The sequence below is a fragment of the Pinus tabuliformis genome, chromosome 3_2 (genome assembly GCF_031772625.1).
Source record: "Pinus tabuliformis cultivar Carrire ecotype Pingquan chromosome 3_2, CPIR1, whole genome shotgun sequence".
In the NCBI taxonomy this organism is placed as follows: domain Eukaryota; kingdom Viridiplantae; phylum Streptophyta; class Pinopsida; order Pinales; family Pinaceae; genus Pinus; species Pinus tabuliformis.
The window spans coordinates 1,217,629,167-1,217,647,598 of NC_142302.1; the positions used below are offsets into that span (position 1 = coordinate 1,217,629,167).

General features: G+C 40.4%; 1 protein-coding gene across 1 annotated transcript in view; it reads right to left on the reverse strand.

Annotated features, from left to right (window-relative positions):
* LOC149185121 (chaperone protein ClpB3, chloroplastic-like) overlaps positions 1–15,507 on the reverse strand; it is a 245,209-nt gene extending 229,702 nt beyond the window's left edge. Inside the window, exons 1-3 of the mRNA XM_089417771.1 lie at positions 15,002–15,507; positions 14,116–14,334; positions 12,656–12,893 (exon numbers count right to left, since the gene is read on the reverse strand). Of these exons, the coding sequence (XP_089273897.1) occupies positions 12,656–12,893; positions 14,116–14,334; positions 15,002–15,313 (769 nt within the window). The 5' untranslated portion in view covers positions 15,314–15,507. The remainder of the gene's footprint in view (positions 1–12,655; positions 12,894–14,115; positions 14,335–15,001) is intronic.
* Positions 15,508–18,432: the final 2,925 nt, after the last annotated feature.

The window sequence follows — 18,432 nt, forward strand, 5'->3', positions numbered from 1 at the left end:
AGTCTCTCTACTTTCCGTCTGGAAGTTCTCAATTCGACTCCTCCGAGTCTCTCTACTTCTCGCCTGGAAGTTCTCTTCTAGACTCCCTCTGAGTCCCGATTTCCCTCCTGGAAATCCTTCTGCCAACCATCAAGTTGACCCTCTCAAATCGTCTGTGCAACTGCAACACTGCTCCAGCTTCCTTGCCTAGAAATATGTCTCAGTAGCAACTTCCTCTACCTTGGTCTTGCTATGTTAGGCACCGTTCTGACCACAGTACCCCACCAACTTCACTCCCACAAACTTCTCACAACTTCCTTCGCCCCAGCAACTCAAGGAGTGAGCCTCTAAGCTCTGCACAATCCCGACTACAGCAAAAATAGCTCCCTCAGTCACTACATCAACCCTCCTGGTCTCTGCGTGGCTCTACGTGAGCCTCTCTCTACCCTCCTCAGCCTTTGCGCTGGCCTCTCTCTGGCCCGGACTGATGACGCAGTCCCTCTGCATCAACCCTTCCTCTGTTGCTTCTGCAAGGATCAGCTATTGTCACTCGGGACAGCTAACTCTACTGCAAATGCTCTACTTAGTTGATGCCTTCAGCTCTCCTATGATCTGTAACCTCCCTCTGATACCATGTTGAATTTTCTAAGTCGATCCGTTAGAAAATTAATATGTATTCTGCTAGTTTATTTCTTCTACTTGTAAGTTCTGAAGAAGTTATTTAAAGCATTTAAATACCGAAATAAACACAATAGAGTCACAACATCTACAGATCATCAACTAAAAGAAAACAAGCACACAAGTGACACTGTTATTTTTGGACAAATGTCCCCGGAAAAACCTAATACGAGAAAACCAGTGCAGTTATTCTGAGGGTTTATTATTATGCAGTATTCCTTGAGTACAACTAGGTGCCTAACCGACTCACCCGACAGAGAAAAATACACAGCAGTAGTACGTCTATATTCGAAAACAGGTATTCAGAAAACCTGTCACACAAAACCCTCTCCAACGACTCTAAAGCACAACGTTGGCCCTTCTGGCCTCTGAGTCAGCGCCAAGACCCTCTATGTCAGCCCTCTAAGGCACTACACAGCCTTTGGGACCCTCTGCATCACTCCATCAGCCTCTGCATGGATGACACAATCCCTCTGGCCTCTACGTTGTCTCTGCTGGGCTTTATGTGGCCTGAACTGGTTGCTGCTCTCGCTCTCCCTACTTTTGCGCTGCTCTCTCAGTATTGTCTCTGCCTCTCTGTCCAGTGCTCACTTCCCCTCGCTATTGATCTCTGATTCACTTTTGCTTAGCAACCCTACTCTAGCAAAATGAATGGCTGATCACTCTGGTGTGTTCTCCAACTAACCCTCAAGCCTCCTCTTATACTTTTCCTATTGGTCCTTCAACGACCGAGATGAAATCTCTAATCAACGACTAAGATTAGATTTGGCTTGATCCATGACTTTTAGAACCTTCTAACCCAGTTTTATATTAATACCCATTAATATTTTATTTTTCCCAAGTTTAGACTTAAAAACTCCATTAAAAATATTAATTATTTTAGTATCTCCCAAAACGGGTACAATCTGTCCAAACCATTTCTTGATCTTGGAGATCTCACGTGCTTTAGCCTCTCCACCAATTTTCATGGCTAGAGCACACATACGATGCTACCCCAAATCAACACTCCCTCTTAGCAAGGACTATGCTCTAATAATACTCCACACTAAGCATCACACTGATTATCCGGCACCAGTACGTTTGCTAATGCTAGGCCTCCCCACCCAACATCCTCTACATTATTACATCCTGTATTGGTGCCCATGGCCCTACCACTGCCACTGTTGCATCCATACAGCAACTCCCTCTGCATATGTGCTGTTGCTGGTCCATCCTTCCAGCTCTGCATCTGCATTGCATCCCCCTCTCATCATGTTGCATCGTGCTACTGCACTGCAACTCAGTTACTGAGAAGTAAGTAACTGATCCACCCGACTTCGGACATCCCTGTACGGCTATAAACACTCCCGATGATGAAACTCCCTCTGCTGCTAACAAGTGCTCCCTCTACTCACCTCTGCGTTGCTGCAACAACTCCCTGCATCTCGCACCGTTAGAAACCTCTCCGTGCCATCCTGCACCGTTGCAACAATCCCGTGCCTCTCGCATTATTGCAGCTTGCTAGCCTCACGCTGCACGGGGATTCCTGCACTGTAGCACTCTCTACCGCTTCATCCGCATTCGTCTCTACCAACATCCGCCAGTCCTGCTACTCCTCTTCGGGGCTCCCGTAGCAAGGTATAATCCAAGAGGTTGGGTACCTCAAGGATCCTGCCCCTCATCGCCTATAGTCCTCTTGACTACAGCTCGATGTCTCCACACTTCTTCTCGAGTGGCACATGAGCACTCATGGCACAATCATCATCCTCTTCAACTTCTTTCTCCGCCTTCGTTGGTGCTACCTTAGAGTCAGAAGCCTCTCCCTTACTCTTCTTCCTCGGACACTGGTTCGCATAGTGACCAAGTTCCCCACAATGGAAGCACTTGACCTTGGAGAGGTTCTTCTTCTTCCTCTTTTCCTGCTTTCCCGTAAAATGCTAGAGCCGCATCCTCTTCCTCTTCCTTCTTGATCCTGACCCCTTTGTTGCTACTCCCCGTCTTGGTCAACCATCTGATCTCTTCTTGACAAAGAGCCGCCCACAATTCTTCCCAATCTGGAAGACTCGCCCTGCCCAGTATGCTCTGGACAAATGTCTCCCACTCCTTGGAGACTGCGTTAAGTGCGGTCCTCACCATCAACTCCAGATACAGCGTAGCCCCTGTGGAAGTCAATTGGTCACAGATCTCCTTCAACCGACCGAGGAAGACATCTATCTACTCTCCCTTCTGAATCTGGTATGACCTTAGCTGATTCTCCAGGAGCATCTTCCTCTGCACGGAAGTATGCTGGTACAATGTCTTCAAAGTGTCCCACATCTCCTTTGTCGTTTCCTTCTCGGCAATATGTGAAACCACATGATCCTTGACCCCATCAAGGATGATGCACTTTGCCTTAGCCATTGCTTCCTCGTACCTTTCATTAGCTACTGGGTCCACTGGGATAGCCATTGCTCTCAAGGCAAAGCCCTTGATACAATGTCTGCCTAGAATGGACAAGATCCTGGCCTTCCAGACCACAAAGTTGGACGCTCCATCCAGCCTATCCTGATCTCTCAGCCCATTCATAGCCATCTCTCTGCTCTTCTCTGTCGACTCCTCCGAGTCTCTCTACTTCCCGCCTGGAAGTTCTCGGTTCGACCCATGTTAAGCCTCTCTACTTCCCGTCTGGAAGTTCTCAGTTCGACTCCTCCGAGTCTCTCTACTTCCTGCCTGGAAATTCTCTTCTAGACTCCCTCTGAGTCCCGATTTCCCTCCTGGAAATCCTTCTGCCAACCATCAAGTTGCCCCTCTCCAATCATCTGTGCAACTGCAACACTGATCCAGATTCCTTGTCTATATTTCCGCATCGGCAACAACTTCCTCTACCTTGGTCTTGCCATGTTAGGCACTAATCTGACCACAGTACCCCACCAGCTTCGCTCCTGCAAACTTCCCACAGTTTCCTTCACCCTAGCAACTCAAGGACTGAGCTTCTAGGCTTTGCGCAATCCCGACTACAGCAAAAATAGCTCCCTCCGCCACTACGTCAACCCTCCTGGTCTCTGCGTGGCTCTACGTGAGCCTCTCTCTGCCCTCCTCAGCCTCTGCGCTAGCCTCTCTCTGGCCCGGACTGATGACGCAATCCCTCTGCGTCAACCCTTCCTCTGTTGCTCTTGCAAGGATCAGTTATTGTCACTCGGGACAACTAATTCTACTGCAAATGCTCCACTTAGTTGATGCCTTCAACTCTCCTGTGACCTGTAACCTCCCTTTGATACCATGTTAAATTTTCTAGGTCTATCCGTTAGAAAATTAATCTATATTATGCTGGTTTATTTCTTCTACTTGTAAATTCTGAACAAGTTATTTAAAACATTTAAATACTGAAATAAACACAATAGAGTCACAACATCTACAGATCATCAGTTGAAAGAAAACAAACACACAAGTGACACTGTGATTTTTGGACAAATGTCCCTGGAGAAACCCAAGGCGAGAAAACCAATGCAGCTATTCTGAGGGTTTATTATTATGCAGTGTTTCCTTGAGTACAATTGGGTGCCTAACCAGCGCACCCAACAAAGAAAAATACACAACAACAATAAGTCTATATTCGGAAACAGGTATTCAAAAAACCTGTCGCACGAAACCCTCTCCGGCAACTTTGAAGCACAGCACTGGCCCTTTTGGCCTCTGCATCAGCCCCAAGACCCTCTGCGTCAGCCTCCTGCTGACCTGCGTCAGCCCTCTAAGGCACTACGCAGCCTCTGGGACCCTCTGCATCACTCCAGCAGCCTCTGCGTGGATGACGCAGTCCCTCTGGCCTCTACGATGTCTCTGTTGGGCTTTGTGTGGCCTGAACTGGCTGCTGCTCTTACTCTCCTTGCTTCTGCGCTGGTCTCTCAGTATTGTCTCTGCCTCTTTGTCCAGTACTCACTTCCCCTCACTGTTGATCACTAATTCACCTTTGCTTAGCAACCTCGCTCTATCAAAATGAATGACTGATCACTGTGGTGTGTTCTCCAACTAACCCTCAAGCCTCCTCTTATACTTTTCTTGTTGGTCCTTCAACAACCGAGATTAAATCTCTAATCAACAGCTAAGATTAGATTTGGCTTGATCCATGACTTTTGGAACCTTCTAACCCAGTTTTATATTGATACCCATTAATATTTTATTTTTCCTAAGTTTAGACTTAGGAACTCCATTAAAAATATTAATTATTTTAATATCTCCCAAAGCGGGTACAATCTGTCCAAACCATTTCTTGGTCTTGGAGATCTCATGTGCTTTAGCCTCCACCAATTTTCATGGCTAGAGCACATACAATGCTACCCCAAATCAACAGAAGCACCATGACAGGAGGAGCAGCTTGATAGGGGGAGTACTTGGGCACCCCATTTGCCATTGATACCAAAGGGGGAGAGATTACAAAAAGGAGAAGATCCACGAAAAGGAGTATATTGCCATCAATGACAAAGGAGGAGATTGTTGAGATGTCAGTGTTGTCATTGATGGCCATATGGATTGAATATATATACAGACAGAATAGAAGCATTAGACCCAAGGAGGAAAGCCATCGGAAGCCATCAGGAGCCAAAGGAAAGCCATCGGAAGTCAAAAGCAAGAGCAACAAGCCAAGAAGGAGCAGATCCAAGAGAAGCGGTTCAAAGGAAAGAAATCAGAAGTCAAGAATAGGAGTGACAAGCCAAGGAGGAGCATAGGCCGCATATGCCCAAGAGAGAGCCAAAGGGAAGAAATAGTGATATCGGAGGAGCAAAGAAAAACATATCAGCGAAATATCCGGAACCAAATCAGAGAAATCATATCGTCGTTTTGTTATGTATCTACACCCTAAAAACTCCAATCTCTGATATGCGATTTGCTCCAACTTCCGATATGCGGACCCGATGTGATCTAATAACGAATTTAATTGTTCAATCGCATCCACCCTTTATCGGAACTTTTGGAATGGGACCTCTGATAAGATCCTCCGATGAGGCCTAATCTCCGATTGCGATATGCTTTCCGGACCCAACTGACCTTATTATAATGTTTTAAATTGTAAAATCATATATGTGCATCAGAACTTTCCTATCGCAAGCTTTGTAGGCATGTCCTGTTAAACCCTCCAATTGTGATATGGTTGCAGACGCGATTGGTTTATCAAAACGATTTTATTGAAATATCGCATCCATTAGAGGTCAGCGTATGTTGCGAACCCGATTGGTTTATCAAAACGGTTTTATTGAAATATCGCATCCACTGCATCAGAGATCAGAGCAAGTAGAGGTGATATGTGTTATAGGAATATTAGCGTTGTTGACATCGAAACTTTGGCATGTGCGCAACTTAAAAATCTCCGATATCCGTGTAGTTGCGATATGCGGGAGTAAAGTGGTGATGTGGCGTGTGGGACCTCGTGGCATCCATTGTAATATGGTTTCGCATTGTTTAAAAGCTATAGCCCCTCCGATGTTGCTATTATAATATAGTTTCCGTAAACAATGAAACTATGTTATATTTCGTTGATTATTAACAAAGACCCCTTCTAATATACTTTTAATGTGCCACCTCATGCACAAGTCGGCCTCTCCTCTAATAAACGTGTCTTTTTGTTTATTGGCGAAACTCATATAAATACAAGTCAAATACTTCATTATCAAGCATCGATCTCGGTCATCCATCACAGAGAGGAAGATATAGTTCACAACTCGTGAACTTGAAAGAGTAAAGGAAAGGAGACTTAGAGGCCGAGAAGGATCACTAGATATCTAAAGCAGATAAAGTCGTAAGAGCTCGGATCTGTGGAACATTTCAATTTCGGAGGAGAGCGCAATCTCGATGGAGTCCAGAATTGTGGGTGTTGTAATCTCGGGTAGATTGGACCTATTGCAGCAAGTAAATCAGTGACAGTCTAGCACCATACCTTCGAAGGACTATGGGTCAGCATCTTGGTTAAGCTACAAGAGCCTCGTTTCATCCTCAATAAATTCGGAGTATCCACAGTTAGTCACAGTTAAACTTGCAATGCATCAATTTGAGACTCGATTATTGCAGCATTGAACCTATGGTATACTCACATGTTTGTGGCTCGGATAAGTGAAGGATGGTCTTGTAGACTTCCCTGTGAAGGAGCTCGATTGAAGAACTAACATGTGAAGGTGTGAAGGAAGTTTCAGATCATCAATGGAGGGGAAATACCCACAGCACCATGAAACAAAGCTGGTTATACATCGTTGGAGCAAATGGACATGTGAAGAGAAAAACAAGATTTGCAACTTATCTATCTTTATTAACAATACCGAAGGGTTGGTGTCCTAGGGGTTGGAGCCTCTAAAAAATAGAAAAGGATAGGGTTGGAGCCCTATGTTGATTTTTGGTAGCGTCAGAAGATGTGCTCTAGCCATGAAAATTGGTGGAGAGGCTAAGGCACATGAGATCCCCAAGACCCAGAAATTGTTTGGAGAAATTCCACCCGAATGAAGAGATATTAAAATAATTAATATTTTTAATCGAGTTCCTAAGTATAAACTTAGGAAAATTAAAATATTAATGTGTATTAATATAATATGGGTGAGAAAGTTTTAAGAGATGCGGATCAAGCCATATCTAATCTCAGCCATTGATTAGGGACTTAATCTCAGTCGTTGAATCGTCAATAGGAAAAGTATAAGAGAAGGCTTGAGGGTCAGTTGGAGATACACCGAGACAGCAAGAGAGATCAGTCAGTTCGATTTTTTGGGGCGAGGTTTGCTGAGGAAATCAAACCAATGATCAGTTGCAGCGAGGGGCAGTTTGATAGGAGGTCGAAGAATACATATCAGAGAGGCAGCAGATACCGGAAGAGGCAACACAGAGCCTTTGAGGGTTGACGCAGAGGCAGCAAGGTTGACACAGCGGGCTTTAGAGGCTGCACTGAGGTGATTCAGTGGGACAGACTGAGAGTTGATGGGGTCACGTAGAGCCAGAGAGGGTGACGCAATCCCTAAGAGGGTGCGTGGAGCAGCTTTCGCTATCCAGTACAAGGAATAGCCAGAGTCACTGTGGGATCGTTCATCCGGTTGCTGATCAGCCAGAATATCTGTCTCCGGATAGAGGTATTGCTGCCAAGGAAATTCTCTTAAGGGTGAGCCATTTCTGGCACCCTAGTTGTATTCAGAATATGCTTAATAATAAAACCCTCTATATACTGCACCAGTTTTCCCGCATTGGGTTTTTCTGGGGACAATTGTCCAAAAATAACGGTGTCCCTTGTGTTGTCTCAGTTTATTTCAGTTGTTGATCTATATGTTTGTGAAGGCTGCAATTGTGTTTATTTCGATGTTTATATTATTAAATAACTTGTTAATGTAAATAACAAGTAGGAGATAATAAACCAGATATTGCAATAGGGGTTTTTGATATGTTAGATTCAGAAATTTTCACACCCTAGAGGTTGGAGCCTCACAAAACTTTAAGTTGGTGCTTGGCAACAGGTTGGAGCTTGGAAGATTGAAGGGTTGGTAGCCTCAAATATCATTGTACTCAAATTTTGTAAAAGAGGATTGGTGTCCTCGCTTATTTATAATAAAATCCTTATTTATATTTTTCTGATTATAATTGTGAAGAATTTTAACAAGTAACCATAACAATTGAAAAGAAATATTGATTCACCCCCCTCTCAGTATTTCCAACAATACCATTAATTACTAATAAGAGGTTAGATGTGTATTATTATATGTGCTTTCTTGATGTGTATTGCTCTCAAAATACGATGCATATTATTACTAATAATGATAGAGGATGTTTAATTATAATACGAGAGAGAAGATGTTTATTACTATTGACATAACATTTTAATAAACAATAAAGTTTAGAAAATACGATAAGTTTCAATCTAAGTCACTTGATACGGGGACATGGGGCACAAAGGACACCAGGATTCTAGTGTCCGACACGGGCACGTTGACCCCCAGAACAAGACACGTTAGGACACGTTATCCTGGTGGGTCAACGTGCCCATGTCAGACGCTAGAATCCTAGTGTCCTTCGAGTCCCGTGTCCCCATGTCAAATATATATATATATATTAAAAATTAGATATATCTTACACAAATTCTCATTCATGATACAAATTCATTGATTCAAACATAGATCTTCATCTAGAAGTAAGTTTTACAAAGTAACATTATGCATACAAATACAACTGACATATTCATCAATGATCCAATAGGAGAAAGACAAGAAGCTGCAGTTTTCTCATTAAGTCATCAAAATCAAAATGTGTTACATAAGTAGTAGCAATGCCACTGGCAAATAGAAATAGCAAATACAAAACAACTACAAGCCTCAAGGCAGTAGGTAGCTCATGATTCATCATCATCAAAATCAGCATCACTGTCATCATCATGATCACCACTGCTCTCCTCTACTGCATCCTACTCCTCTGTATCCAATGTCATCTCTACATCTGTTGGTGTCGAGGATGACCCCTCAATAGTATCACCATCATCAAAAGTGACAGGCCCTAGCACTGGCTCATTAAGATCCAAGTTGGCCAATGCCAACTCAACGCTGTTGTCCAAACCCATATCATCAGGAAAGACATCCCACATCTTTGTCTTTCCCTTCAACCACTCATCCCTTTGCTTATAAATAAGACATAGGTTGGTGTGCACATACACCATTGTCTCTGCCCTGGACAGTGGACTACTCAAGCCTGCTCTTCTTGACACTATACAAATTCCCATATGTGCTTCAATTCCTCTCGCAACAAAGGGATGAAGTCACCTGAAAGATGAGCCTCATGGTTAACTGATGTAGAGGAGGGCTCGTTGCCCACCAAGAATAGGGCTTCTTAGCCCCCTGTCTCTAATCACATCATATCCTGCAAATCGACTAATGTCAGTGGAAAACTCTGCAAAGGCACCTCCACCTCATCAAAGGATGTTCTATCCTGAAAAATTTGTTTCAATGCATCCTTCCTCCCCTGTCAAATTTCACCATCCATGTGAGGAGGGAATCTGCGAGAAGGTCCACCATTCAGCCACTCATGGCTATAGTATTTTGGGTTCAATGAGTGAGCCAAACAATGCAAAGGTGTGCAATTCCTATCCCATCTGCTGACAAGAATATCATGTATGGTGGTGAAGAAGGCCTTTGATGATGTCTCATACTCGAGGCACTCACTTTGTAAAATAATGCTCCTCACAGACTCAATCATGGAATCCCAATAAACCTCTCCTAGGATAGGTTGGTCAGTGTTTGCAAATTGTAGCAAAGAAATGATAGGGTCCATGATCTTAATAAGTAGAACTACCCTCTCCCACCAAGCATCATCTAACACTCTGTCCTTCACTCTTTTTGACGCTGTTTGATTTGTCTTTCTCCAAAAAGACAAAAACTTTGAAATAACCGTGGCCCCAAGAGCGCCCTTGACCTCCCTCAACCTGTTCAACATGATGAATAAAGAGGCAAACCGTGATCTGCAATATTCAACAATGATAGATTGGTGTACTCCTTGTAGATTGTGAGGGCATTTGTATGATTTTGTACAAAGTTGCGGATATGTCATGCATCCTCAATAATACTTCCAATCCAAAGCACATCAAAAGCAACAGATTTAAGTGCTAAATTCAAGGAATGGACAATGCAAGATGTCCAAAATACTTGTGGATATTTAGCTTCCACAATCATGCCAGCAGCCTTGCAAACAGGTGCATTATTTGTAATGATTTGCACACAAGAATCAACACCTACATCTTCAATGACTTTAATGAACAACTCACCCATATATTGTGCATCCTTGTATTGTCCAAGTGCATCCACTGATTTCAAGAAAACTAGACCATTCAAGGAAGACACTGTGAAGTTGATGAGTGGGTGGCGTGCTGAATTTGTCCATCCATCAGAAACAATACTAATCCTAGATGTTGGCCATGCTAATTTAATAGGCTCAAGCATTTTGTCCACCTCTTTCTTTTGCCTTAGTCAACAATGTGGTTCTAAGCTTCTCTGACCCAAGAGGCACATACCCTAATGGAGCCCCTTGAGCTAGAGCTCGGCACATCTCAATAAATAAAGGTCAGCGTGCAACATTAAAGGATATGAAGTTCTGATAGAAAAAGAATGCAATGGTGAAATCCAGCTCTTCTTGTTTCTCTTTCTAAAAAATCTTTTCCATTGGACCAAGTGCCACTGCCTTTCTTTTTATTGCTTGTCCCCCACCAAAACTCTCAAATGGAAATTTGTTGCTGCTTATCCTCAAGAATGGAAAGGGATCATCATTCTTGTTCTTTTAGATGTCGCAGCCACCTTTGCTATACCAACATTAGCCTCTTTTTCCATTTCTTTCCTCTTAGCTAAAGACACCTGTGTACATGCTGCAATTCCACAACCTGGTAAAGCCAACAAATGAAATTTCACACGGTAATATGTGCTCATGAAATGATTGTTGAAATGGTTGCATTTCCAAGCAACATTGCCTCCTCCCTTCAACTTGCTGTCTGGCCCTTGCTCTCTTGTGACATACTTCCACAAGGGATATTTGTTATCTTGAGTCTGTTGTCTTTCTAAATTAAGTCTTCCCTCAACATTTGAATCTGTTGTTGCAGCCCCACTTCCAATAGAGGGAAGACTTGCAGACCCTGATGAAATTGGAACAAGAGGGGAGGGGCATTTTCAATGGGGACATTCTTCCCCTTCTTTTACACCTTCTCTATTGCCCTTGATTGAGCCATGAATGCTGTAAAAAAATAAAGAAAAAATGGACATGCAAACTGTTGTAATAAAAATGCAAAAAAATAGAAACAAAATGCACTTACCTGTTGTTTGAATCACCTCCAAAATTCTCCCAAACCCTTAGTTATTTGCTCCCACACACTCACAGCAAAAGAGACAGTGAAAAGTGAGGGTGAAAAGGCCCAAAACAGCCCTTTATGGACCACGCAGCACACTAATGAAGGGGGCACGTGTCCTAGAATCGGGACACGACGGACTCAATCCCCAGAGATGATCAGACACGATCGGAGGACACGTGTTCCACCGAATCATGTCCGATTCGCCCGATTTAGGACACGCAGAGGGTTTAGGATGAATCTGGTTTCTTAGGTTTCAATATTCTATAATAAATTGCACGTAATATACATTATGCAATATTTATAAATTCATATGTCCTAAAGATGAACCACACTTGTTGGTTTTAAACGTCAGCACATAAACTTCCAATGTGATGGATCTGGAAAAAGAAGCTCAACACGATTCAAATCACAAAAGCCTCAATTCTGAAAAAAAAATTATATAGTTAAAAATAAAATATAATTTTATTTTTTTATTATTATTATTATTACTATTCTGTTTGAATTTAATGGCGAACTTGAAAATTAGTCTTACAAATTTTTTTGAGTTTCAATGTTGTCGAATTCAAATATGAACTCGAACCAGGTGACTTCAAGGTAAAAGTACTCTATAGCATAAATTTTGATTGGCATTTTCAGTTTAGCCATCTACAGCATTAAGTTAGTTTCCATAGTACAGAATCTGCCCACCATGCTCTGATGTTTGACACTGCTGTTACCACTATTAATAATGTGACCTCATTCTAATGGTTGGCTAACAGAAATTGCCAACTATAAAACCCGGGTCCCCAAGTATCAGATCCATTGGCTTATTCAACTTGAACAATAAGCACTGACACCAACAGTCACCCTAAGAGTCCTGTCGAAGCTAAGGTTACATGGTCCAACTAATTATACAGCATGCTAATGAGAAAACACAGCTTTTGATTATCCACAACCCAATAACAAAAATATTCTAACGAAAAACATTATTTCTAATTGACATGTTTTTACAATACAAATGACTCATCCTTTCTTGCAGATAACTTACGAGGCCAGCAGTCCCTTGGCAAACAACTTAAAGAGTTTGCTACCAGTCTCATGAATTCACAATCACAACACCTAACATTCAAAATACAACAATTCCAACTGTATTATAATATTCAAATTCACTTTTGATATCAGAAAAATAGAGATGTAGAAAGGGATGCCAAGGAACCATACCTTGATCAATAACCTTTTGAGATCCACGAATTGCTTGTATAGCACTTTGAAGACTCTTCAAAGAAATTTGAAAGTCCTTAAACAACTGTTGCCCAAAACGTTTATCTTGTGCAAATGCAAGAAGTAAATGTTCCACAGACACAAAGGAATCACCATATTCTCTCTTATAGTCTCTTGATCGCTGAATCAGTGCTTCTAAGTCTCGCCCAAGCATTGAACCCCCAGCTTCACTGAGAACCTAAATATTTCAAAGATAATAAAGCAAAGTTGGAACTGTTAAGAGGATTGATTCAATGGATGAAATCATTAGTAAGCAATAAACACCCAGCATACTTATAATACCAGTTTTGTGTTGCAGGTTAAAACTAAAGCTCAATGACACGTACAAATGGAATGAATGAATCATAGCTTCATTTGAGTGGACCCTTCAAGATAAATGGAATATCCGACAATTTAGTAAGGACTATTTAAGAGCAGAATTGGGAGTCATTTGGGACATATAATCCTCTCATTCAGCTTTTTATTAGCATTCTTCCATCGAGGAATTTCTATCTTTAGCATAGTAAACTAGAACAGTTGTTTTGTTTCCTGAGGCTGTTTTTTCTGTTCTTTGATGACTGTATAAAAACGACCAAAACACGGCCAAATCAATCAGCAATATTGCTAACCAGATTGAACCACAAGCTATGGTTAAAAAAGTTGAATTTTTCACTCAACGTTTAAGCCGTGATGATGTTTTGGAAATGCTGGGAATTCTAACCAAAATAAGCTACAAATTATGGTGAAAAGCAGTTGGTTTTTTCATACGTTTAAGCCATAGGGTTATGGAAATGCTATGAATTCAAGATTTGTTTTGTGTGTATATATATACCAGGAATTATAAAAGTTCCGAAAGCTAAAATTCTTATTTTTTTATTTTAAAATGTTGTGTAACTAACCATGTCTTTCATATCTTTTGTATTTGTAATTTTTAGGTTAACTATTCTATTCCACATTTGATCTCCAAACATATTGAACCTATCGTAATCGTTTGAAGCTTCTGACTACGTTCTATTTCATTTTCTCCATTTTGCTGCCCCTTTCTACTATATCATCTGGTACATAAATACAAATGAAATTAGAAGGAATAATGAACTGATACACGTATAGCAGATGAAGTTAATCTTTGAATAAACAAACCCCGAAATCTACATGTTATACATGAATGTTCACGAAATCAAATAGATAACCATAAATTCCGGCAAATTTTCACTATTGAGATGCATCTTCAGACCTAATTTTCATAAAAAAAAATACCAAACATATAACTGCAAATCTTAAAAATAAATGTTTAAGAAAATCAAATAGATAACGACTGCAAAAGGTCATTGGAGATAGAAAACAAAGAAAAAGAGACTTTTTAGATTATTTTTGTTGGTTTGAGATAAAATACTCCATGAATAAACGAGAGAACGCCTTACCTTGGGCTGTCTTTGAATGAACCTCTCCGTGGCTTGAAGAAGAGCTGTGTTGTCGACCCCAACTTTGGCAAATATTCGACGAGCGAGGCCATTCTTCTGCTCTTGCAAAGCCTTCATAAGATGCTCTGTCTCAACTATTTGATGTTTACTCTCTTTCGCCACTTCTGGAGCTGTTACCACTGCTTGCCACGCCATCTCTGTAAATTCTTGCTGCGTGATCTAATAGCACTCGCAACACATGGAAAGAAAATTAAGGAACCATATTTTGAAAAAGTATACAATTTTTATATTAAATGCGACAACTGTGGCTAATCTTTATAATTCTCAAATGTATCTATAAATAGGGTGGATCTTACTCATAAATATTTGCAGAAAAATAATATTCAAAGATTTTGTAATTTATGTAGGAAAAACTGGAGATTTGTCAACCAAGCTAACTGCATAGTACAAAAATCGTTTCCGCATATTTCTTTTGGAAAAGGTAGGCGGATAGTAAATCATAATCATATATATGTTTGCAGGAAAACGCCCTAAATTCAAAGAATTGTTTTACTATTTTTATACAACATTTTGGAGATTGTTCAAGCATCCAATTTCATACCATAAAAATGTGTTTCCCCAAACCATTTTCAGAAGAAAAAAAAAATTATGGGAAAAATAGGCGATTTGTGCCAAATCATTAATTTTTGAAAGATTTTCTATATTTATTTTTTTTAAATAGTCATTTTCCCTTCAAAATACTTTCGTAATACAAAAAATACTTTAAAAAATGAAAAATAGACGAACATTAATCCTGCAATGCCATCATTATTTAATTGATTAATTAAATGTAAAGATAAAAATAAGATTTTCTGGACAAATGAAGGGAGACATCGCGAGAACTCACTCTTCCATTTCCTCCCGGGGCTTGGCACTTAATAACTCTTCCGCCATATCTTCTGGATTCTGTCGTTGGTCTGATTTCCCTGAAAAGAAAAGACCTCCCTGCTAAAAACGTGGAATTGCTGGATGAAACCCTGGTCATCGGATGAGGAATCTGATTTTGCCTGGCTTGAATGGAAAGAAAAACAGTTTTGGTGGAGTTATTTAGTTTTGGAGACGAATAAGCGTAGGGTACTGCAGAAAGCATGAAAACTGTGGAATTGGAGCCAGGATGCACCAGTAGTGTGGCAGCTGGGCACGCCATTGCCATCGGCATAGCTACGGCACTGACCTTACCACTCCTATAAATTTCCTTCAGTGTTGTTTTGGATATTTTCTCCAAGTTTCTGTTGTGTTCTCTTCGATCGAGATGCTTTCTATAACTATGAGCACAACACAGTAGCTACTTCGAGAAGGGCCTACTGAAATATCTCACTATTTCAAAATATTTCAGCTGAATACAATATAAACTTCCGGAAAGCTCCAAGGTGTTATAATGATCGTGTTTGTGCGATAAGATGTAGATGGTTGACGGTAGTGTTTAACACTCAATAGATATCTGAAATGAAATAAATTATTTTTTTATAATAAAATAATTCAAAAATAAAGCTTCAAAATAAATGCTTTCGACAAGCGTTTTTCTAAATAGATTATCTCAAAAGCTAGCTTTCAGCGTATTTGTAGAACTTTCCCTCTTGTCTTGGGAGGCCTCACATTCTAAAATGAAAGGTGTTTTGTTTCCACTTTTCCGCAAGAACAAAAAACGCATACTCTTTCCTCCCACACTTCTTTTGGGCTTTTCCAATGCCCTGTTTCACAATGGAGTTGATGAGAATTAGTCATTAACTGAGCAACAAGAATTTTGGCTCTCCAAGAGATATTGACCTCTATGTATGTGTTTGGTTGATGACTATGAGTGGGATTAAACACTTCAATATAGTACTTTTTCTTTCTTCCTAGCTCATTATTCCAAATACACTTGTGGAACTTTTCCTTAACAAAAGATTTTATCTCTTTGTTGTTTATGGAACACACGTTCAAGCAAATACCCCATTTACTAAACCATTTGTTATGTTGTTGCATCCAAGGTTTTTTGCTCTTGCACAATCTATCATTAAAGACAACCTTAGGCCATCTACCCTCTTCCATTTGCTCAATTTTTTTAAATACATTATGGCTCGCACCATAGCAATTGCTGGAATAGGAGCAGTGCCTGTTTCACTTAACAAGATAGCATAAGGAACTGCATTTTTAATCTTGAATTTGTTTGTAATCAAATGCTTCTGAATTTTCTCAATTTGTTTCCACTGCATGTCGGATGTACTGCTGGCCCATAGTTCACAACCATAAAGAATCACCGGAATCACTATACGCCCAAAAAGAGTTTGAGTGATTTTCCAGTGCCATAACTCTTTATCTCTACACCTATTTTGAAAAGCATAACATGCTTTCCAACCCCCAAAAGTTCTTTTCTTTCTACAACCATTCCAACTTAGATTTTTGTTGAAGTCAATTCTGAGGTACTTGTAATCCGCAACTTCTTCCAAAGTGTTGCCTTCAAAGTAGAACTTATGTTGGTTATGTTTTCTTTTCTTAGAGAAAACCACTACTTTCGTTTTGTTGATATTGACTTGTATCCCCACACTTCTACAAAAATGTTAAAGTGATAGTAAGTGCTCTTGCAAACGAAGATCTGATTTAGCAATCAGAATAAGGTCATCTGCATACAAAAGAAGCCTTATAACAAACTTGCCCAAATAGATACTATCACCCTCTTGCGAATTTAACCACTCCTCAAGCTTGTCGATATATAAACCAAAAAGGGTAGGAGACAATGGGCAACCTTGCTTGACCCCGATATCGCTTCTAAAACTTTTAGAAATGCCTACTGAAGTTCTAATTGTGACTTTCACCTCTTCATACAGCCTATGCACAGCTGCTCTCAAATGTTTAGGAACCTTGAGTTCCTCCATGTTGTGCCAAAGCTTATCCCTAGGAACCGAGTCAAATGCTTTTCTGAAATCAACAAAGCAACAAAAGACTTCTTCCTGTTTCTCCCAAACTTTTTCAATGATGTGCCTTAAAGTTATACAATGATCAATTGTGGAATGTTTAGGTCTAAAACCTACTTGCCCTTTAGCACGATTATCTCTTTCTTTTGGCCACTTGCTAATTTTGTTTTCTAGCATGCTTCCAAATAGCTTTGCAAACAAAGGGTTTATCATGATGGTTCTATAATTGGAGGGATTATTGACGTCACTGCTCTTGAAAAAAGGTATTGTCAGAGTAGTTGTCCAACCTGTGGGGAGCCCCTATTGTATGATGTTGTTGAAGATTTTTGTAATGTGAGGTGCAAGAATCTTTGAGCCTCACTTTAGATATTATGCTTGGAGTTCAGCTAATTATTTTGCTTTTCCAACACCCCACTTCTTGACACCCATCTCTACCTCTTATACCATGAAGAGTTCAATATCAGTATTGACCAAGGGGGGAGGGTCAACCTTGGGAACCTGCTCATAGAGTTGTCTTGCATAGTCAAACCATTTAGAAGTTGTAACACTATTTCTAGTTTGTATCTTTTTTGGCTGAGCTTCTTCCAAAATAATTTGGGATTATTTTTCCCAAGGAATATTAGTTCTTCCCTCCTTGAAACCATGAAATCAACCTTTTTCTTGCTTAATAATTGCTTGTAAGCTTTGAGCTTTATGTTATCCTTGTTTGACTATTTCCACATTCTCCATGCTTTTTTGCATTCCTCGTCAAACCAAGCATTAACCAGAAAGCAATTTGTTTCAGACTTCTTAATTTTTGCTCTTTTACACTTTGCAAGTGCGCATTGAATTAAATGTGTTAATTCATGATTATGAAGGTTGTGAATTGTGATTTTCTCCTTCTCGAACAACCCCTCTAGCGTCATTTTGAAGGCATTACAATTTTTTGGGGTAAAAAGAATTCTTCCCTGTGGGAGATTTTCTTCGACATGCTAAGTTTTTGACTCTAATTGTTTTTTTCCAATCCAAGAGAAACATAAATAAATTGGCATGTGATCTTATTTTAAGTCCCACAGTTGATCTCCAATCAAAACTTCCTCCATTTTCTCACACAAACCATGCGAGCAAATTACATAATCTACTACACTTGCTCCATTGTAAGTATTGAAAGTGAAATTACGGACTTTTCCCATCTAGTCAAGCCATTACAAATGACTAAATCAAAGGCCCCACATAGAGTAAGCAATTGTTCACCAAAGAGATTGTCGCCCTTACCCTCTGAAATTATTTCCCACCGATGATTACTCTCTTCTGTAAGCCAAATAGGGTTGCAATCATCTTTACAACAAAGAATGCTAGCTTGCTCACTTGCAATCCTAGCATTGAAATCACCCACTATAAGGAC